This window comes from Nicotiana tomentosiformis, chromosome 6 (assembly GCF_000390325.3).
Source record: "Nicotiana tomentosiformis chromosome 6, ASM39032v3, whole genome shotgun sequence".
Classification (NCBI taxonomy): domain Eukaryota; kingdom Viridiplantae; phylum Streptophyta; class Magnoliopsida; order Solanales; family Solanaceae; genus Nicotiana; species Nicotiana tomentosiformis.
This window is the reverse complement of record NC_090817.1, coordinates 111,649,854-111,671,703: the sequence shown is the minus strand read 5'-3', so window position 1 is coordinate 111,671,703 and position 21,850 is coordinate 111,649,854. Positions and strand designations below refer to the sequence as shown.

The 21,850-nt window shown below is 43.3% G+C and overlaps 1 protein-coding gene across 1 annotated transcript; it reads left to right on the top strand.

Annotated features, from left to right (window-relative positions):
* Positions 1 to 9,485: 9,485 nt before the first annotated feature.
* On the top strand, positions 9,486 to 10,226 carry LOC138894585 (uncharacterized). The gene has a single exon (XM_070179290.1). It carries the CDS (start codon positions 9,486 to 9,488, stop codon positions 10,224 to 10,226), a length of 741 nt encoding a protein of 246 aa, XP_070035391.1.
* Positions 10,227 to 21,850: the final 11,624 nt, after the last annotated feature.

The window sequence follows — 21,850 nt, the reverse complement described above, 5'->3', positions numbered from 1 at the left end:
GAAAAGAAAAAACAAATTTAAATTTAATACTAATAAAAACATACCTGCGCCTGTGATGATGAGCCATAACTAAACCGGTGCCCACTATCCAAATCTCGGGTCGGCCGATCCTCAGCAGCGGTCGATGAGCCTGGGAAGTATGCTTCCCAATCCTCTCCGGTAAGGTCCGTGCCCGTGATCAATAATAGACCTGACGGGGTCACCTGCGAAGTCCCTAGAGTGAGCTGTATCCCAAGGCTGTAAGACAGCATGCTGGTGGGATACTCGTCCGGCTCATGTAGGTCACCTGGCAGATCAGCATCAACATCATCAATAGGGGCCTCAACGCCCCCTTGTTGGGTACCACCTCCTCGCCGCCCACCATGACCCCGTGCGGTAGCCCTGCCTCGTGGGGCACCCCCACCTCGAGGGGGACCCCTGCCTCGTGGGGCGCCCCTACCTCGCTGGTACTGCTTTGGCGCCACATAAGTAGGGTCGTGTCCCAAGCGCTGATCCTCTCGAGCTCGCTGTAGTGTCCGGGCAGCCACCTCTGCAACCTGCCGACCGTAACCGTGCAAAGCGGCCGCTCCCTCGACGGCATGCTACTGCATCTGCAGTCCCATCTGGTAGACTATATGTAGGCCAATAGCCTGCACAACGTATAAAGTATAAACTACAGAACACTAAGTTACAGTTATATAATTAATAATAACAGAAAACATACCAGGGCCTCGTGCTGCCTGGCGTATGGAACGTACCGACCGCCAGCTTGATGAATGGGATTCCCGACAAAAGGTCGGGTAACGCGGCGGTACCAGGGCATATAGAGATGAATAGTCTCCGTCTGGATATGTGAAGGGGGGGCGGAATCAGGTCAGCTCGCCAGTCCCAATTATGGACCTGTGCCTCTAGCCATGCTACATATGCGTCGTCTGCCCTGGAACGATCATCCTGCTGATAATGTGTGGCCTCCCATGTAGGCCCCCTCGATATATACTGCGGATGGATAAACTGGTGAAGTACCCGCTCCGTGGCATGATGCTCCACAATATCAAGGCACATCAGCGGGACGGAAGTGCTCCAAATCAGTCGACCGACCGAGGAATAATCGGCAGCCCACCTATCAAGTCATCGATGTATGGCGTCCAGATAAACTATCAAATAACAACAGAAAACGTGAGTATGCGTAACACATGTGAAGCTATACCAAGTAATTTTAGGTACACGTTTACCTGTGCACCCTCCAGCATATCCAACACATCCCTTCAAAGGGGGAGATGATGCCGAGCCTCGTAATCTCGTATATATCCACGTCGGAGAACCCACCTCCTAGCTAGAAGGAGAAACGGAGGTGGTACATCCGGAGGTAATGGTGGTAGAGGTGGCTGCAACTGCAGGAACCGCTCCCAGGACCAAACATAACATACAAAGTTGACGTAAAGTTTAAGATAAATTTATACTAGATAGAATTGGAAGGAATAAACAGAGTATTCGAATAAGTTGTCATATGTAGAAGCGGCAAAAATCCACATACGTCATGTTGGGTGCACATGCTCGCTGGCACAAATGCCTGTACAAGTAGGCAAGAACAGCAGCACCCTAGCTGTACCGGGGTAAATCATCTAGCAGCTGAAGATGATGAAGAAATCGCAAGCTGACTAGGTTCCCTGAAGTGTTCGGGAACAAGACCCCCCCCAAACAGAAGGAGCAACAACAACCTCGTATATCGGTGAATATGCAGATCATCTATCTCCCCGGTGATGTCGGGGTGCAATATCTCCAAATGCTGTCGAATAGATGTCAAACTCATGCGACTGGCCCCTGAGTGTGCAGTCTCATCCTGTGGCCTGAAACCAGTGAGCTGCTGCAGCATGTCCAAATACTGCCCATGCGTAATCTCTCTCATGGCCTGAGGCAGTGCAACGGGCAACCCATCAACAGGCATCCCATATAAAACCTCCACGTCCTGCAGCGTGATGGTGGCCTCGCCAATGGGCAGGTGGAAAGTGTGCGTCTCCGGTCGCCACCGCTCTATCAGGGCCGTGATCAAAGGCTAGTCAAGCTACAGCCGCCCGATCTCCAAAATCCTGTAGAAGCCCGTATCCCGCAGGCGCTGGACTACACGGGGATGGAGATCTCTGTCATTCATAAAATCCAACATGTTGTCCACTCTCCTGATGCGGAGAGTCCGGGCCAGTAACTTTCCCTCCCATGCGTAGGCGGACCTATGATCGCCCTGTAACACTAATAGCTCATCGGAGACAAGTCCGGGATGCATAGGCGTCACGTCCATGTCATCTACTGTAAATTAAATAACATTAATTGTATGTTTGATCTATAAATTAAATAATTATTTTTTATAATTACACAATATTTAATTGGACAGAGTATATATCTATAGGTTCCATGCTCGATATTTGATGCCCAGTAGCACCAAGTTATCCTAAGTTCTTGTATGTGTCAATTTTATTATTTTCGTAATTTTGTTTGATCTGTAACTTAAATAATTATTTTTTATAATTATATAATATTTAATTGGACAGAGTATATACCTATGGGTTCCAAGCTCAATATTTGAAACCTAGTAGCACCAAGCTATCCTGAATTCTTATTTGTGTCAATTTTAATATTTTCATAATTTTGTATGTTTGTTTTGTAAATGTTGAAGAAATCTGCGGACCGCACATGGAATTGTGCGGCCGCAGAACCTCCCAAGGGGCATTTTTGTCTGCGATTTTTAGCCTTGTATAAATAGACGAGTTTCACAAAATTAGGTCAAGTTTAAACATTAAAAGCTGCTGTAGCCGTTTCTTTTTACTACTTTAGGAAGTTTTACATTATTTTGGTGTATTAACATTAGATTTCATCATTTTAATCTTTTATTATGGGTTTAATTAGCTTTTCTTTTTTTATTCTTTTCAATATCCATTATGAGTAACTAGATTTTCACTAGGGCTGTGACCCAACCCTAGTGTGTAAACCTTATGGGTGATTAATTTAATGCTTGTTTATGATTAGGTGTTGATTATTTAGCTTAGTTCATGCTTTAATTTTAGAATTAATGGTTGCAAATATTGATTCATGCCTATTTGACTTAGTCTCTACTTGTGAAAGAGAGACCTAGTCTAGGATAACTTGGCTAAGAAGGAATTGGGTTGATTAAGAGATTGATTAGCCTAATTAAAGGGTTCAAACTAGAGATAGTAAGAACCCGACTTGAGCTCGTATCAACTATTTTGTTTGATACCCATTTGGACTTGAGAAATCCAAATTGGGTAAAATCACTCTCTGACCGAGAGGTATTGAGTGGGTAACGTAGAGTTGAAAGTAATAATATGCCCCAATCAACAAATAAGTATTAACGTCTTCATCCCATTAGGCAAACACCTAGGTTATGATCACAACCCTAGGCCTTTAAACTATTTGGAAAAATATCAAAAACATTCATCTCTAGTTTATTTACCTTAGCTTACAATCATTAGAGTTATAGTAGAAGTAGAAATCAAAACTCTTTTGTGGAAGTGCAATTTAGGTAGTCCATTGACTTAATTCAAATATATACTCCTGACACCCCTTATAACTCCCAATGGATTTGACCCCGGCTCATAGTTGGGTAATTATTATTCCATACGATTGTATCATATCTCTTATTGAGGTGTGTTGTGGACGTCATCAAAATGCGAGCACCAGTTCGCATTTGCGAAATAGTTATCGCATTTACGAAGGGGGCAGGCTTCGCAATAACAAATACGAAAAGGGGTATGGGGCTGGGCAGGTTGCATTTGCGACCAATGAGCCGCTTTTGCGAAGGGGGATGACTTCGGAATTGTGACATCAGTGTCTCATATGCGACATTCCCTATGTTCAGTAGGCATCGCATTTGTGATGCACTTGTCGCATTTGCAGGGTTCACATTTGCGGAACCCGATCGCATTTGCGACACAACAACTGAATAAAAGGTTGAGATTTCGGGACTTAGTCTCATTTTATCATATTTTGGAGCTCTAGACTCGGTGGGAGGAAATTTAGAAGGACATTGTCATACAAAGCTATTGGGCTTGACTCAATTTTGATTATATAACATGATTATTTATGAATTTAACATCTAGATAATAAGATTTGAAGAGAAATTTTGGGAAATGTTTACTATATTTTGAAAAATAAAAATTTGAGATTTAAGAGTAGAATTGGACTCAGATTTAAAAGCCAAACACATATTTGGACTTGTGGGGTTATGGGTAGTCGAGATCTACCCTTCGACTCGGGTTTTCACCGGGCGGGCCCGATGTTGACTTTTGGAAAATTGTGTTAAGATCTTAATTTTATTAATCAAATTGATTTCTCTTGCATTGTTTGATACTATTAAGTCAATTTTGGCTAGATTTGAGCCGAGCGCAGGTTAATTTTAAGGAAAACGTATTTTTAGAGTATCAAATTGACTTAATTGAGGTAAGTATCTTACCTAACTTTATGTGAGGGAACCTCCCCTTAGGATTTGGTCTAATTGCATTATTTGTATTACGTGAAACGACGTGTACATGATGTGACGAGTGTGTACATAGGCGTATGTGTGATAATTGATTGGATTAGACTTTAGGCTATTAATATGCCTTAAATTGGGAATTGTTTGTTATCTGAAGCACTCTTATAGTTGTTCACTCCACCCTTGTGATATTGTTGAGATTCTTGTTCATATTGTTGCTGAGCCATAGGATATGTATTATTGTGGCTTTGGTATTGTTATTTGGGCGATGTGGTGTCATATGTGCACGTGTGATGCAGTTGATTGTTGTGTTGTGAAGGAGATGTCCATGCGGCGACATAAGGGTGATGTGTATATTAATGCGCATGCGACGAGATGAGGGGCTTGTGCACGTGAAGCTATTTCAGAAAAAATGTCTTAAATGTTAAGCTCATGCGGCGTCATAAGGGTGATTTGTGATTATGATGTGTGGTACATCGAGGTGATTCTTGTTGTATATCTGTGTTGGAACGGCTTGATGATTTGAACATGTCATGGGTCTCCTTAATTGATTTTACTTTGTGTTTTACTTGTTTTGTTAATTTGCCATGCTATCTGTCATGGACGGCTTTCCAGCCATGCCTCATGACCCCTTGGACGTGCCCCATAGCATTCTGGCAAGCCTCGCAATGCCTAGCACCATGGACGGCCCCGTGGTCTTGGCCGCGCCAAGTGACAAGCACACTTGTGCCTATGTCGCCTCACCGATAGCCCTCGCCAGCGCCAGCCGCAGGCATATGCCAACATCACCGTGTGCGCAGACTCTGATGCTAAAGACAAGGTTGCTGCCAACGAACCTGCTTCTACCTTGTAGGAATATAAGTCCTTTTCATTGTAAATATAGAGTAGTTTTACTTCCTGTATTTTCATTATGTCTCTCTAGCTTAGTTAGGTCAAGTCCTGTAAGTTTGTTTTTTTAAGCATTATTTGGGGGTATCAAGCAATCAAACTTTCAAGCAAGTAAACAATTCGCTGTACTGGTGTCTCTCCCCCTCGACACTGTGTTGCTTTTCTGTAATAGTTTTCATTAATGCAATCAAGCTTTCTTCCATTCTCATTCTATTTTATGTTCTCTTAATTGCTCTTGACATTGAATATCCCATACGGCATTGACAATTTCATCAAGCGTACGGAGGAGACCCAGTTGGCAGATAGTAACTGCACGGACATTGGTTGCTTAGCCTTACATTGCCCTTACAAGGAATCTCAGGAAGGCGGCACGTAACAGTTGGTATCAAAGCCTAGGCTCGACATTGGACGAGGGAACACATATGTTGTTAATGCTGCACTACAAGGCCTACTTCGAAGAGGCGAAAACCAGATCGAGGGTGCTGTGAACCTCGCCCTTATGCCACAAAAGCTGAAGATTCCTGACCCAAAACCATAAAAGGGAGCTCGGAATGCCAAGAAAGTGGATAACTTCATTTTCGACATCGAACAATACTTCGATGCCACGAGGGAGTTAGAAGAAGCAAAAAAGGTAGCAACTGATGCCATATATCTTGAGGGTGATGATAAACTCTGGTGGTAGGTGACATACAAAACCATCAGGGCCGGTGAAGATACTCTTGAGACATGGGGAGAACTGAAGGCAGCCATACGCCTACAAATCTTTCCCGAAAATGTTGAGTACAATGCGCGGAGAAAGCTACAGGAGCTCCGCCAGACCAAGTCAGTACAAGATTATGTGCGGGAATTCTCCGCGCTCATGCTGAACATATGTGATATGGGGGACAAAGACAAACTCTTAACATTCATGTAAGGTTTGAAACCTTATGATCGTATGGAGCTGCAAAGAGAAAGGGTAGACATTTTACCCAAGGCGATCTAAGCAGCGGAATGCTTTGGGGACTATCAAGTAGAATCTCGGAAGGATAGGCCTCTACCGCCTGTCCGAGGAGGATACAAAGGGGGCCAGCCTAGCAATGGTGGCCCTAGAAAAAGTGGAGTAGATCGGATCCCAACCAAATCTAAGACTCCTTCCTCAAGCACCAATAGTGATGCATCTCACAACAACGATAGGGGGAGGAAGCACTTTTAGGATGCCGTCATTGCGGCAGGCCATATTGGAACAATGAATGCCCACAAGCACAAATAAACGCCCATCAAACTTTTGATGATGGGACAGATGATGACACAGATGATGCTGACCGGACAAAACCAATAGGTGCCTTCAACGCACTTGTTTGTTCTATTTCTGAGGCCTTATCGGGAATCAGTGCTGGTATCCGCAAGAAGAAGGACCCATGCCCAACCACCAAGAAAGGGAAAGAGAAGGCGGATGAGGGGCCTCCTCTTAACCAAGAGAAGACCTTGATGTTCGTCGAGATGAAAGTTAATGGCAAGCCCATCTGGGCGATGATAGACACGAGCGCTACTCACAACTACTTAGCCTCAACTCAGGTGGAGCACCTTGGTCTAGTTGTGGGTAAGGGCAAAGGTCGTTTCAAGGTTATCAATTCACCACCTTAGCTACTAGGTGGAATAGCCAAAGGAGTGCCAGTGAATCTTGGTCTTTATGAAGAAAATTTCAACTTGCGTGTGGTGATCATAGATGACTTCGAGCTGATAGTTGGATGGAATTCATGAGGCAAACCAATACCATTCCTCTACCTTATGCAGACATTCTATTGATGATGGGAGAAAACGGGGCCAAGCCCTGTATTATCCCATGCACAACCATAAATATGGCCGCCGGGAACACCTCGGCCTTGTAGTTGAAAAAGGGAGCCAGAAGACATGAACCGACGTTCCTTACTACCCTCTATATTGAAGATATTGAATGCTATTCGGGTCCCATTCCTTCACTCATAAAGGAGATGCTAAAGGAGTTTGAAGACATCATGCCACAGGACATGCCAAAGCGACTCCCTCCTAGGCGCACTATGGACCATGAGATTGACTTGGTGCCGGGTGCGAAGCCACCCACCCGGGCGCCATACAGAATGTCATAAGCCGAAATCACCGAGCTTCGGAGACTGTGTGTGGATTATCGTTCCTTAAAAAAAATCGCCGTGAAGAACAAGTACCCTATCCCGCTAATGGCAGACTTGTTCGATAGATTGGATGGTGCTATAGTGTTCACATAAAAGACATGAAGATAGGTTACTAGCAAGTTCGGATTGCTGAGGGAGATGAATACAGGATGACCTATGTGACAAGATATTAGTCGTACGACTTTCTGGTCATGCCATTCGGCTTGAATAATGCTCCGGCCACATTTTGCACTTTGATGAACCAAGTCTTCCGAGTACATTGACGAATTCCTATTGTTCTACTTGGACAACATTGTGGTATACAATAAAACATTGGAGGAACACTCAGAGCACATGTGGAAGGTCCTAGCACGACTGCGGGAGCATGAATTCTATGTGAAGCTCTCAAAGTGCTGCTTTGCCCAAAAATAGATTGACATTCTCGGACATGTCATGGAGGAAGGGCGGATCAAGATGGACCAACAGAAGATTCAGGTTGTCACAGATTGGTCGCCGCCTAAGGATATCCACGCCTTGAGGGAGTTCCTTGGCCTATGCAACTTTTATCGCCGATTTGTAAAAAAATTCTCTCTCATTGCAGTGTCATTGATAGAACTCCTAGAGAAATTCATGCCTTGGGATTGGGGTCCGAGGCGAGTGGAGGCCTTTAACGCATTAAAACTGGCTATGTCTAGTAGCCCCATTTTGGCCCTTCCTAATTTGGCTAAGCTATTCGAAGTACAAACGGATGAATTTGACTATGCTCTGGGCGGAGTCTTTCTATAAGAGGAGCATCTAGTGGTGTACGAGAGCCAAAAGTTGAAGGATGCAAAACTGCGCTATGCCACCCATGAGAAAGAATTATTGGTTGTCGTCTATTGCTTACCCTTTGGAGGCACTATCTGATGGGAACCCCGTTCGTGGTCAAGACAGACAACATAACCATTAGCCATTTCATGACCCAGCCAAAGCTGAATGGTCGACACGCCAGGTGGCAGGAACTCCTAGCGAAATTTCACTTGAACCTGGAGTACCGAAGTGGGAAGACTAACCAAGTTGTTGATGAGCTCAGTCGGAGGGATGACTTAGCATCGACGTGACTATTCGCCACCCTAAGGGGGAGTGAAGTGGCCACCACTATAAAAGACCAAATATAGGATCTACTCACCAAAGATCCTGATGCACAGTATTTGGTCGATTTGGTAGGACAAAGCAAGACTCGCCAGTTCTACGTGGAAGACGGGTTCCTGAAGGTGAAAGGGAACCGACTTTATGTTCCTAAAGGAGGCGATCTGCGAAGTACTTTTCTAATGGAATGCCATGATACTTTGTGAGTCGGCCACCCAGGTGAAGAACGCACCATGGCGTTGCTGTGCCGTGCTTATTATTGGCCTCAAATGGCTGATGATGTTGCGCAGTGTGTGAAGAATTTCCTAGTATGACAGAAAGACAAGTCAGACCGCTTGACACAAGCGGGACTTTTGGAGCCATTACTTGTTCTAAAGAAAACTTGGGAAAGTGTTTTGCTGGATTTCATCACCGGATTGACCAAGGTCGAAGATCTTACAACTATCTTGGCTGTGGTAGATTGGTTTTCCAAGTATGCCATATTTATAGCAGCCCCAAAATATATATCAGAAGAAGATACAACTCAACTCTTCTTCTCTCATGTTGTCAAATATTGGGATCTACGTAAAGACATCCTTAATGATCGCGACTCTTGCTTCACTAGCAACTTTTGGACTCAACTCTTTAAGTGTCTCGGGTCCAAATTGAGCCATAGTTCAAGTTTCCATCCGCAATATGATGGCCAGACGGAGCGGTTCAAGGGCATGCTGGAGTAATATATCCGCCATTTTGTTACCGAATCACTGAATAATTGGGTGAAGCTTCTAGATGCTGCTCAACTGTGTTTCAATTCATAAAAAAGCTCTAGTATAAATAAAAACATTTTTAAAGTTGTTACCGAACAACAACCGCTACTTCCACACACTGTGAATGCCCCAAACATGTCAAAATCTCCTCGAGCTACTAGCTTCTCGAAGGAATGGAAGCAAAATTTGGAGATAGTGCGGAGTTATCTTATTAAAGCCCAAAAGTGGATAAAAAAGCACGCTGATCAAAATCGTCTCTTTGTTGAATACCAAGTAGAATACAAAGTGATGGTGAAAATCCCAAAGCGATACTTGTTTGGAGGGGTCCATGACCCTCGCCTATTGCAAAAATACATTGGACCCTTGTCCATTGAGAAGCGCATCAGGAAAATTGCATACCAGGTGGATACCCCAGCCTGGTGGAAGATTCATCTAGTCTTCCATATCAGCCTTCTGAAACCTTTTCGGGAAGACATAGAGGATCCTTCACGGACCCAACTCACAAAACCCAGTATTCGAGGCCCTAATACAACCGGAAAAAGGCGTGTAGAAGTTATTCTCGATGATCGAGTGGTTCATGCCTCAAGGAAAGATCACCAAGAGTTCTTGGTAAAATGGCAGGGCTGTGATACAGAGGAGAATACTTGGGAGAGGGGAACAAACCTCAAAGCCTATAAGAGCATGATCGATGATTATCTTGCAAGTAAGGCACCAAGGACGTCGCCAACTCATATGGGGGAGAAGGTCATGGGAAACTTTCCAGCCATGCCCCATGATCCCTTGGACGCGCTGATAAGTGGAGATTTTGACTATTTATTATCGCCTTTTAGCTATCGTTTTAGTCCAAAAGCGTTTAATTGTCTTCCCGAAAACTGATGAAATGTGCTTAATTGGAGGAATATTGGAAGATGAACTCCCGAGATGAAATCCAACTAAAAAAGGAGTAATATGAACTCAAGGACAAAAAAGGCATAGAAGCTCAATTGTGCGGACCGCAGAATATCATCTGCGGCCGCAGGTTATTAAGGAATTTCCATCAGAGACTGGTGCAAAGTACACTCCGCACATGAATTGTGCGGCCGCAAAATCTGAGCCAGAAGCAAAGTTCAGAGAAGATGTATTCCAAGTCTCTCAGAAGTGCGGACTGCATAACAATTCTGAGGCCGCAGATACAATTGTGTGGACCGCAGAAGAGCAAGGTGCGGTCGCAGTTACAATTCTGCGAACCGCAGAAAGAGTGCATTAAGGCTGCGGTTCAGAATTATGTGGCCGCAGACTTCCAATCCTGTCAAGCTAAAGAAAAGTGCGGACCGCACATGGAATTGTGTGGCCGCAGAACCTCCAAAAGGGCATTTTGTCCGAAATTTCTAGCCCTATGTAAATAGAAAAGTTTCATATTTTTAGGGTAACTTTTGACATCAGCTGCTACAGTAGACGTTTTCTTTTACTCTTTTTAGTAGTTTTTCATATTTTGAGCTCTTCGAACATAGATTTTATCATTTTAATTAGCAATATGAGTTTAATTATCATTTCTTCTTCTATTTCTTCCATTTCAAGCATGACTAGCTAGATTTTCACTAGGGTTGTGGCCCAACTCTAATGTGTAAACTTAATGGGTGTTTAATTTAATGCTTGTTTATGGTTGGGTGTTTATTATTTAGCCTTGTTCTTGCTTCCATTTGTAGAATTAATGTTTGCAAACATTAGTTCATGCCTATTTGACTTGGTCTCTACTTGAGAAAGAGAGACTTAGTCTAGAAAAACTTGGCTAACAAGAAATTGGGTCAATCGAGAGATTGATAAGCCCAATTAAAGGGTTGAACCTAGAGATAGTAACAACCCGACCTAAGCTTTTATCAACCGTTTTGTTCAATACCCATTTGGACTTGAGAAAGCCAAATTGGGCAAAATCACTCTCTGAACGAGAGATATTGAGTGGATAATTGAGTGTTGATAGCTATAATACACCCCGACCAATAAAATAATCTTTAAAGTTTATATCCCATTAGGCAAACACCTAGGGAAAGGTCATAGCCCTAGGCTTTTTACAACATTTGAAAAACAACAAAAACAATCTCCTAGTTTTATTTATCAATTTGCAATCGTAGTTTCAATTAGACTTTAAAACAACCAGATTTTGCGGAAGAGTAAATTTAGATATTCAAAGTCACACGTTACGAGATATATTACTAACTCCCATCTATAGCTCCCTGTGGAATTCGACCCTGACTCTTGTTGGGTACTATTATTGCATCGACCATTTTCATAACCTTGAATTGAGGTGTGAAATTGGATGAGATTCATTTTTGGCGCCGTTGCCGGGGAGCTAAAAAACGGTGTTAGCTATATATTTAGATGTGTTGTTGGGATATATTCTTTTCCTTCCTTCTTGCTAACGTGTTGAGAAATTGTAGGTGCAATCATGGAAAACAATGAGCTCGAAAACTTACCTTTTGGGGGATGTGAACGTTGAGGATGATCAAATGGATGAGGTCTCTCTTGAACCTCAAGCCAATAGATAAGGCCGACCACCTCATGACAATATGCCCGTTCTACCCCCACCTCTACCACAAGCGGCTTCACACCGAGTGTTGCCGAATGAAGGGTATGCAAGTGCTATAGTCCCTCCCCGTATTAGGGCGGGCAACTTCCAGATAACTAACGTGATGCTCACTTTGCTACTTCTATCCGCAACTTGGAAGTACAAATGGGTCAAATTTATCAAGCATTGAATACTCGCCCTAAGGGGGCACTATAAAGTGATACGGTAGTAAACCCGAAGGTTGGGAACATACAGGCCATGCTATGGCGGTGACCACAAGAAGCGATAGAGGTGAAGATGCAAGTACCTCCAATCCAAGAAAGATTGTGAATGATTATTTGGTTGTGCAAGAAGATGATGAGATCCAAGCTAATGATGAGAATGTGAATGATGAAGTGAGGATAGATATTGATGACACCGTAGAGGAGACACAAAATGATGTGAACCCGTCTAGGGAACACGTGATAGACATACCAGAAATGGTAGTGCACAAATCCAAGGCACCTTTGCCAAGGCCTCCTCCACCATATCCTCAAAGGCTCGCAAAATAAAACAACGACAACAAGAAATGCATTGATATGATGAAAAGTTTGTCCATAAATGTACCTTTGGTTGAAGCTCTAACCAAGACCTACTACTATGAGGTTGAAAATGGCAGACCGGACAATGGAGAGGCCGCTGGGGATTATTGATGATGTTATAGTTCGGGTCGACAAGTTCATTCTTCCCGCATATTTTGTGATTGTCGACTGCAAAGTTGACTATGAGGAGCCAATCATATTTGGGAGACCTTTCCTAGCAATAGGGAAGGCATTGGTTGCACCTTCCGAGTGGGCGATGAAAAAGTTGTGTTCCACGTGTGCAAGTCAATGAGGCAGCCTAATAGCAACAAAGTATGCTCTTTTGTGGATCTTGTGATGGAGGTGATTGTTGATGACACGAGTGCTATGATCAGTGTGGAAGACCCTCTGGAAGCTGTGTTGTTAAATCGTGAGGATGATGAGAAGGTAGGCTTGATAGAATGTGTAAATGCTTTGCAAGGAATGGGATCCTACACATATGGACCCCGTAAACTTTCCTTGGACCTTGAGAACCGGAAGACTCCGCCAACAAAGCCCTCAATCGAGGATCCACCAACATTGGAGTTGAAGCCCTTGCCTTCACACCTCAGATATGAGTTCTTAGGCCCTTGTTCCACATTACCTGTTATTATTTCTTCATGCTTAACTAACGTGCAGGTATCCTTGCGGTGCTTCAAAGAAGAAAGAAGGCAATAGGTTGGACATTGGCAGATATTTGGGGTATAAGCCCCGCCTTCTACATGAACAAAATCATATTGGAGGAAGATACCAAACCCTCCGTGGAACATCAAAGGAGGTTGAACTAGGCCATGCAAGAGGTAGTCAAGAAAGCGATCATCAAGTGGCTAGATGCAGGGGTTGTGTACCCCATTTCTGATAGTTCATGGACTTTGCCGGTACAATGTGTCCCAAAGAAGGGGGCATGACTGTGATCATAAATGATAGAAATGAATTGATCCCCACAAGAACTGTCACCGATTGGAGGGTATGCATGGATTATAGAAAGCTGAACAAAGTGACCCGCAAAGACCATTTTCCATTGCCATTTCTTGACCAAATGTTGGATAGACTTGCCGGGTGTGCTTATTATTGCTTTTTGGATGGGTGCTCCGGGTACAACCAAATTCTCATTGCACCTGAAGATCAAGACAAAACCATCTTCACCTGTCCGAATGGCACATTTCTATTCTCACGGATGCCGTTTGGTTTGTGTAATGCACCGACTACCTTTTAGCAGTGTATGATGGAAATATTTACGGATATTGTGGAGGAATCCCTCGAGGTGTTCACGGATTATTTCAGTGTTGTGGGGGATTCATTTGAAGAATGTTTGGATAATCTTGATAAAGTGTTGGCCCGATGTGAGGAGACCAACTTAGTGCTTAATTGGGAGAAGTGCCACTTTATGGTCGAGGAGGGCATTGTCCTCGGTCATATGATCTCCAAGAACGGTATTGAAGTGGACAAATAAAATATTGAAGTGATATCAAAACTCCCTCCTCTGACTTCCGTCAAGGGAGTGAGGAGCTTTCTTGGTCACGCAGGTTTTTACCGTAGGTTCATCAAGGATTTCTCAAAAGTGGTTAACCCCTTGTGCAAGTTGTTGGAAAAAGATGCAAAGTTTGTGTTCAATGATGATTGCATGAAAGCTTTTGAGCTTCTCAATTATAGATTGACTACCACTCCCATCATTACCGCACCCAATTAGAGATTACCATTTGAGCTCATGTGCGATGCTAGCGACATTGTGGTAGGAGCGGTTTTGGGGAAAAGTATCAACAAGATATTTTTATTATGCAAGAAAAACAATGAATGATGCCCAAGTCAACTATACGGTGACCGAGAAAGAGCTATTAGCCATTGTCTTCACCATGGAAAAGTCCCGCCCGTACCTCATGGGTACCAATGTGATTGTGCACACCGATCACGCAGCACTTCGTTATTTGATGAGTAAAAAGGACTCTAAGGCTAGGTTGATGAGATGGGTTCTTCTTCTACAAGAGTTTGACCTTGAAATCATAGACTTAAAAGGGAGTGAAAATCAAGTTGCGGACTATTTGTCCCGCTTGGAAGAGGAGGGGCGGCCCCATGATGGCCTCGAGATTAATGATTCGCTCTTGGATGAACAACTCCTCTCCGTGTATGTGACTGGGATACCTTGGTTCGCCGATGTGGCTAACCTTCTTGTGACCGGCATTGTCCCGAATGAGCTATCTTCAAACCAAAGGAAGAAGCTCAAACGGGACTGCTTGGATTATTATTGGGATGAGCCATATCTTTTCAAAATTTGCAATGATGGCATTATCTGGAGATGTGTTCCAAAAGAAGAGCAATTGAGTATTCTTGAAACTTGCCATTCCTCGCCCTATGGTGGTTACCATGGTGGGGAGAGAACTGCTACAAAGGTCCTAAGCTGTGGATTCTATTGGCCCACCTTGTACAAAGATGCTAGCGAGCTTGTTAGGCATTGTGATGAGTGCCAAAGAGCTGGTGGAATTTCCAAAAAAAATGAAATGCCCCTCACCACTATTCTTGAGATTGATATTTTTTATGTGTGGGGCATCGACTTTATGGGACCATTTGTGAGTTCATGTGGGAATACTTATATTCTGGTTGCTGTTGATTATGTTTCCAAATGGGTTGAAGCTGTGGCTTTGCCTAACAATGAGACACAAAGTGTGGTGGCTTTCTTAAAGAAAAATGTCTTCACAGGATTCTGCACCCCAAGGGCTATCATTAGTGATGTGGGTTCTCATTTTTGCAACAAAGCCTTCGACACTTTACTTTCTAAGTATGGTATCAATCATAAGGTGTCAACCCCTTATCACCCACAGGCTAGTGGACAAGTTGAGGTCTCCAACAAGGAGATCAGGAGCATATTATCCAAGTCCATCAATGCAAACCAGACTGATTGGTCAAGGAAACTTGACTATGCTTTATGGGCCTATCGTACAGCTTACAAGACTCCAATTGGTATGTCTCCATACCGGTTGGTATTTGGGAAAGCATTCCATCTTCCAGTTGAATTAGAGCATAAGGCCATGTGGGCGCTGAAGAAGTTGAACCTTGAATGGGATGTAGCTGCCAATCTCAGGGTAGAGCAACTAAATGAACTTGATAAGTTTCGATTCCATGCTTATTCCAGCTCGTCCTTGTATAAGGACAAGATAAAGTACTTACATGACAAATATATCCGGAATAAAGAATTCAAGGAGGGTGACTTGGTTCTTCTATTCAACCCTCGGTTACAGATGTTTCCGGGAAAGCTCAAGTCAAAGTGGAGTGGCCATTTTGAAGTGGTGCATGTAACTCTATTTGGTGCTCTCGATTTGAAAAACAAAAAAGGCAAAATCTTTAGAGTCAATGGGCATCGAGTAAAGCATTACCTTAGCAAGATTGATGATAGCCATGTGGTGGCCTTGATCCATTTCAAATGATAATGGTAACATGCGTCATGCCGCGACGTTAAATCAGGCGCTTCTTGGGAGGCAACCCATGTGTTTTTCTTTCTTTCTTTTGATTTTCTTTCTAGATTAGACATTGTTTTGGACTAACTTGTTGTCAAGTATATGCAGGAATTGGTTGTGCAGTGCAGGATTTTGACAGGGAAAATTTGGCTAAGTGTTGGAAGTTCGCGGACCGCGCCCAAAATTTCGCGGTCCGCGTAAGCATTTCGCAACAACACATTTTTGTCCGCGAACGCATACTTGAAAAGAGAAAAATGCCAACTCTCTAAAGTTGGACTGTCAAAAATCCTTCAGCGATCGCGGCCGCATTCCAATTTTCGCGGACCACATTGAATTTCACGGGCGCGACCGATATTTCGTGGACCGCGCCCATGTGCTTGAAGCTGGTCTACATAAGGTAACATAGCGCAGACCATGATAGAATTTCGCGGCCACGCACAAGTAAGGCGGTGGGTTCCACAGTTGATTAGTATAAATAATGGTTCTTTAACCATTTTACACTTTTCGAACCATAACGTTTCACCGCACAAAAAGCATTGTTCATCTCATACTGCTCTCAATTTTCATCTCATTCACATTAAAAGTTCATTTCCTACTACAATTTTACAACTGATATGTTCAATTTCATGATGTGATTTTATCCTTTTCTTTTCTTTTCTCTTTGTTTTAATTTTTCTATGTTAGTTAGGGTTAGATGCATGCCATTGATCTCAAATTAATGCTTAATTGATACTTAAATACATGTGGGTAGTGTTTATATGCCTAATGGGGGCTGGGGTTAGTAACTTTGCATGGTTAATTAAACCATTGTTTGCACACTTAGTGAAAACCCTAGTTATCAGTGTTCTTAGTGTCGATCGTATTTGAATTTCGCGATCGCGGTCCATTTTACACGGTCCGCGATAGGGTAGGCGGCCGCGTTCATATTTTTACGGTCCGCGCTACCCCAGTTTTTAGTTACAGAGTAATTGCTAAGAGTTTGCGGCGGCGGTCACTTTTACGCGGTCCGCGCTTGTAAACTTCAAAGAGTCTGTTAATTACTTTCGCGACCGCGTTCATGTTTTCGCGGTCTGCGATTGGTCATTCATGGCCGCGTCTAATTTTTTGCAATCCGCGTGTGTCCAAGATCATAGAGTCAGTAGTCAGAACCTGACCTCTTCGCGGCCACGTTTACTTTTTCGCGGTCCGCGATGGGCATTCCGCGGCCGCGTCCACTTTCTCGCGATTCGTGAAGCCCTGTTTTGAGAAGCACTGTTGTTCATTTCATCTGTACTGCTTTAAGGCATGATTGAACCCCAATTCTAATTATCTTTCACTAATTGTATGTTACAGAAAATGGTGCGATCTCGTGGAGGAGCAGACAAATTAAAAGGGAGGGAAGAATCCTCCCGAGGCTGGGGCAAAGGAAAGCAGGCTTTTCCCTTAGCAGCTCAAAGAATCATAAGCAAAAAGAAAACCCTCACTAGACCTCCTGCCGAATCATCAGACACAAGTGAATATCTCCCATCCCGGGAGATTTCTGAGGGGGAATCTACACAACCTCGACAAGAGGCCCAATCACAACCCTTTCGCCTAATCAATAAAGCTACCTCCTCTTCTGGGTCGTTTGATGGCTCAGAGGGAGGTAGTGAGGCATCAGATCCATCTTCCCCACCTGCTGCATCTTCGGCCTCAACAACTGCTCCTCTCAATGTAGATGAGGATGACGAGGTCCCGGATGACGGGAGAGGGGGTGATACCAATGTGGGTGGTCTTGCTAAATCAAGGAAGCCTGAGGTGTGGGCAGATATATTCGTGAGCGAGAAATCATACCTCAAATTCCGGGAATGGTGCCCCCAAAGATCGCTTACCCTTGAGCGACCGTTTATAGACAGAGATCTCCTTCCCCACAATCCAAATATCAAGAGACAGTTTGAGAAGAGAAAAGGGTGGAAGTACTTCACCAGCAAGGTTCTGGATGAAAATGAGTACCTTGACAAGGAGTTCTATGCAAATGTTGCCCACATCAAAAAGGGCACCACAGTGACAAAGGTACAGAACTTGAAGATACAGTTTGATGGCGACACCTTGAACAAATATGTTAATTTTGAGGATGTGGAAGTTGGTACAGTATTTGGAGAAGATGGCCCTAGATGAAGCAGCCCGGCCTTGGCTAGAAAAAGTAATAGCCATCCCAGGGACAATAACGGCCTGGCTCGCAGCTGGAGTCCCAATCGCCAGAAACACCCTCATCTTTGAAGCCAAAGGGTGGTGCAGATTTGTATGTAGCCGGCTTGATCCTAGCCACCATGATAGTGTCATCCCACTCTCCCGGGCGATCCTAATAGTTTCCATCATGGCGGGGTATCCAATCAATGTGGGGAACCTCATGTCCCACCACATCCCAACTTCATCACTATGTATCTCGAGGACCAAAAGGTAGAGGGGAGGCATTATGACACGAAGGTGAAGACGAAGAAACCTTTCTCCTAGTATAGCCTCCAAGGACCGGACAACCCTAAAGAAAAGGGTAAAGCCACTACCTCCACTGGCTAGTCTGAAGAGCCAATGGTAGTGGCCACCAGGTTAGATCCTTCCACAGCATAGGGACCTTCAGCTGCCATGCCTTATCCTTCATTCGGGCCATCCATCACTGCACCACTATTTGTGCCCTCATCCTCTACTTACCCCCAGACTACACTATGGGTTTCTCAGACCTTATCTAGCATCAATAACTGGATGCAGGCAGCTACATCAAAGTTATCTGTCTTATCCAGTGCATTAGCAGCACAGTCATCCCCAACACAACTTCAGGTACCTCCATTAGTGAAGGATTCATTAAAGGAGCTTTTGGACAATCAGAAGAAGCTCCTGGACAACCAAAAGAAGATTCTGGAGACTTTGGATACTCATGTCAAGGTGATCAAGGATCTAGGCAAGCAGGTAAAGAAGATGAGAAAGACTCAGGCCTCAAAGGAGTCAGTGGAGAAGCTGAAGAAAGAGGTAGAGAAGTTCACTTCTGCTGGAGATATCCCACTTGACTTGCTTCTAGAGGAGACTGCCCCAGCAGCACAGGTAGCAGAGCATGAGGTAGACAATGCTCCAGTTAGAGGATTTGTGGTCCCCCAGCTAGAGGATTTGGAGATCTAGTTAGAGGACCCGGAGGGAGCTGATGATCCTATGCAGTCCGAGGACCCTACTTGTGTGCCTGACCCCATGCAGACAGAGACCACATAGGGAGTTTTCTTTACTCTCTAACCTTTCCCTGATCGTATTTTGATATTAACATTGAGGACAATGCTATCTTTTATTTGGGGGGTGGTCCATGTTTGATTTGGTTATGATTTGATGACATTGGTATGTAGTAATTATGATACTATTTTTCTTTGCCTTTATTTATCGTTAGTTTCACTTTCGTTATTTTTCACTTTTGGTATGTATATAATTTTGCCATTCGATGTATATATTCATTTCCATTCTATATATATTCGTTTCTCTCCATTATTGTACATATTCAGTTTACTTTCCGCAGTTTACTTCATAACTTCTTCCGTATTTTTCCTTAATAGCTTAGCTTCTTATTTCCTTTAGTAGTTATTTTTGTGTTTTTATCTTCTTTTTGCATTCTGCATGATCAATAAGCCTTTGGTTTTCTTAATGCCACAGTTATTTCCAAAGGTGGATGCTGTGTGAACCGGGTGGCTCTTCCCAATGATAGATGGCGTGACAACCTTCTTAAGGGATCGAGTCCGTTTTCTTTTTGTTTTGGTGTATATAGTAGTAGTAATGAATAAAAGTGTCTCAAGAAGGCTTCACTTGGTAATAACACATTTACCTTCGACCTCATGGTTAGAGACAAGTTGATTGGCAAAGATTAGCTCTAGTTGTGATCTTTAAACTTTTGTGTTGGCTAAAACAATCATCAAGTGGTTTCATTGAGCCATTTGTGATTTTCAATCTTAGCTAGGGTTGTTGTGGGCCCTCGACTCTGTTCTCTTTAACAATCCAGTGGCTTGAGAGGTGAGGTATTGAATTGCAAGTCCAAGTCCTGTGCGAATAAGTCTAGAACTTACCCTGAATGTTTGTCTAGGCAAAATTCTAAGTGTAGCTCGACTTGAAAAATGATTGTAGGCTCTCCTTGGTCCAAGTTGAACTTTGAAAGCTTCCGTAACCTACCAATATGATATCCCTGGTCAACCCCTTTGAGCCTAAGACTTTTTCATTCAATAGCCACATTACAAGCTTTTATCCGTTCTATAATGACCCTCTCTTTGCACCCAATCTTTCCTTAGCATTCATGATGAACAATTGATAAAAGCATAAGTTTGGGGGAGAGACGAGTAATTTGAAAGTGATAAAAGGTTCAAAGAAGAAAAAGAATTGTTGAAAAGGAAAGGCAAAGAAAAGGAAAAAAAGCTAAAAAGAAATACGTCAAAAAGAAAGAGAAGGTTGAAGGGATTCAAAGAACATAATGATGAAAGGCAAGAAATGATGAGAAAAGGAGAAAAACAATTGTCATGAGTAAGAAAGAGTGACGGTTTGTCTCTCTAGTTCCCCTAAGGAAGAAGAAAAATGACTCAAAGAGTTTAGAAAGTATGAGCCGAAATGAGAAAATGGAGTGTTTAAGGAAAGATAAAACCATCATAGTTCGTTATGTCCTACCTTGGTCCAAAAGCCTTCATTACATCCCATTAAAGCCCTATATGATTTCAAGTTGAGTGAGCTTACACTAGTGGTGATTTACATAAGGGGCAAGCTAATGGTACTTAGAGCCGGACTTGTGGCATTCTTTTGAGAGTGATGAGCGCACTTCTTCACAATCCTTGTTATGAGGGTTACATTCTAAAAAGCGAGATTTGCTCATGGAGATTAGAGGAGGAGGAGTTTGGGATCCACAATTACCTACGTGAGAGAGCGAGCTACCTTGATGAATTGAGTCAACTCTTGATGCTCTAGTGTCACATTAGAACTATGGAACTCAAAAGGGCATAACACGACATTGTTGATAATTCATTTGTGTTGAGGGTAATTGTTAGTCCCAATTGATGCTTGATGAAGTCACCTTAGGCCAGCTGAAATATCCTTTTCTTTTTCTTGTGAATGTGGGAATTACCTTATTTGTTTGAGGACAAGCAAAAGCTTAAGTTTGGGGGAGTTGATAAGTAGGGATTTTAGCCTATTAATTACTCTCTTTTACTTGTGTTTTGGGTCAAAAATACGTGAAGGTATTCCCGAAAACTAACTTAATATGCTTGCTTGCAGGGATTGTTCAAAATGAGACAAAGGAGCCATAATCAACTCATAAAAGAGTCAAAACTTGAACAAAAACTAAGACTGGGTCAATAGGTGTGGAACGCGGACCGCAACAAAAAAATGCGGCCGCGAAAGTATTAACGCGGATGTGGCCATTATTTCGCGATCTGCGATATGAAAAATTAGAGAGATGGTTTTTTTGGGCACAAACATGAACGCGGACCACGACAAGAAGATGCGGCCGCAAAAGTACCAGCACGACCGCGATGGGAATTCCGCGGATTTTGCTTGCATAATAGACCGGATGAAATATCTTGTTGATTCTTTGCCCCAATACCGCTCCTACCGCAACGTCGCTAGCATCGCACATGAGCTCAAATGGTAAGCTCCAATTGGGTGCAGTAATAATGGGAGTGGTAGTCAACCTATACTTGAGTAGCTCAAAAGCTTTCAAGAAATTATCATTGAACACAAACTTGGCATCTTTTTCCAACAACTTGCACAAGGGGTTCACCACTTTTGAGAAATCCTTGATGAACCTACGGTAAAACCCTGCGTGACCAAGAAAGCTCCTCACTCCCTTGAAGAAAGTCGGAGGAGGGAGTTTTGATATCACTTCAATTTTTGCTTTGTCCACTTCAATACCGTTCTTGGAGATCTTATGGCTAAGGACAATGC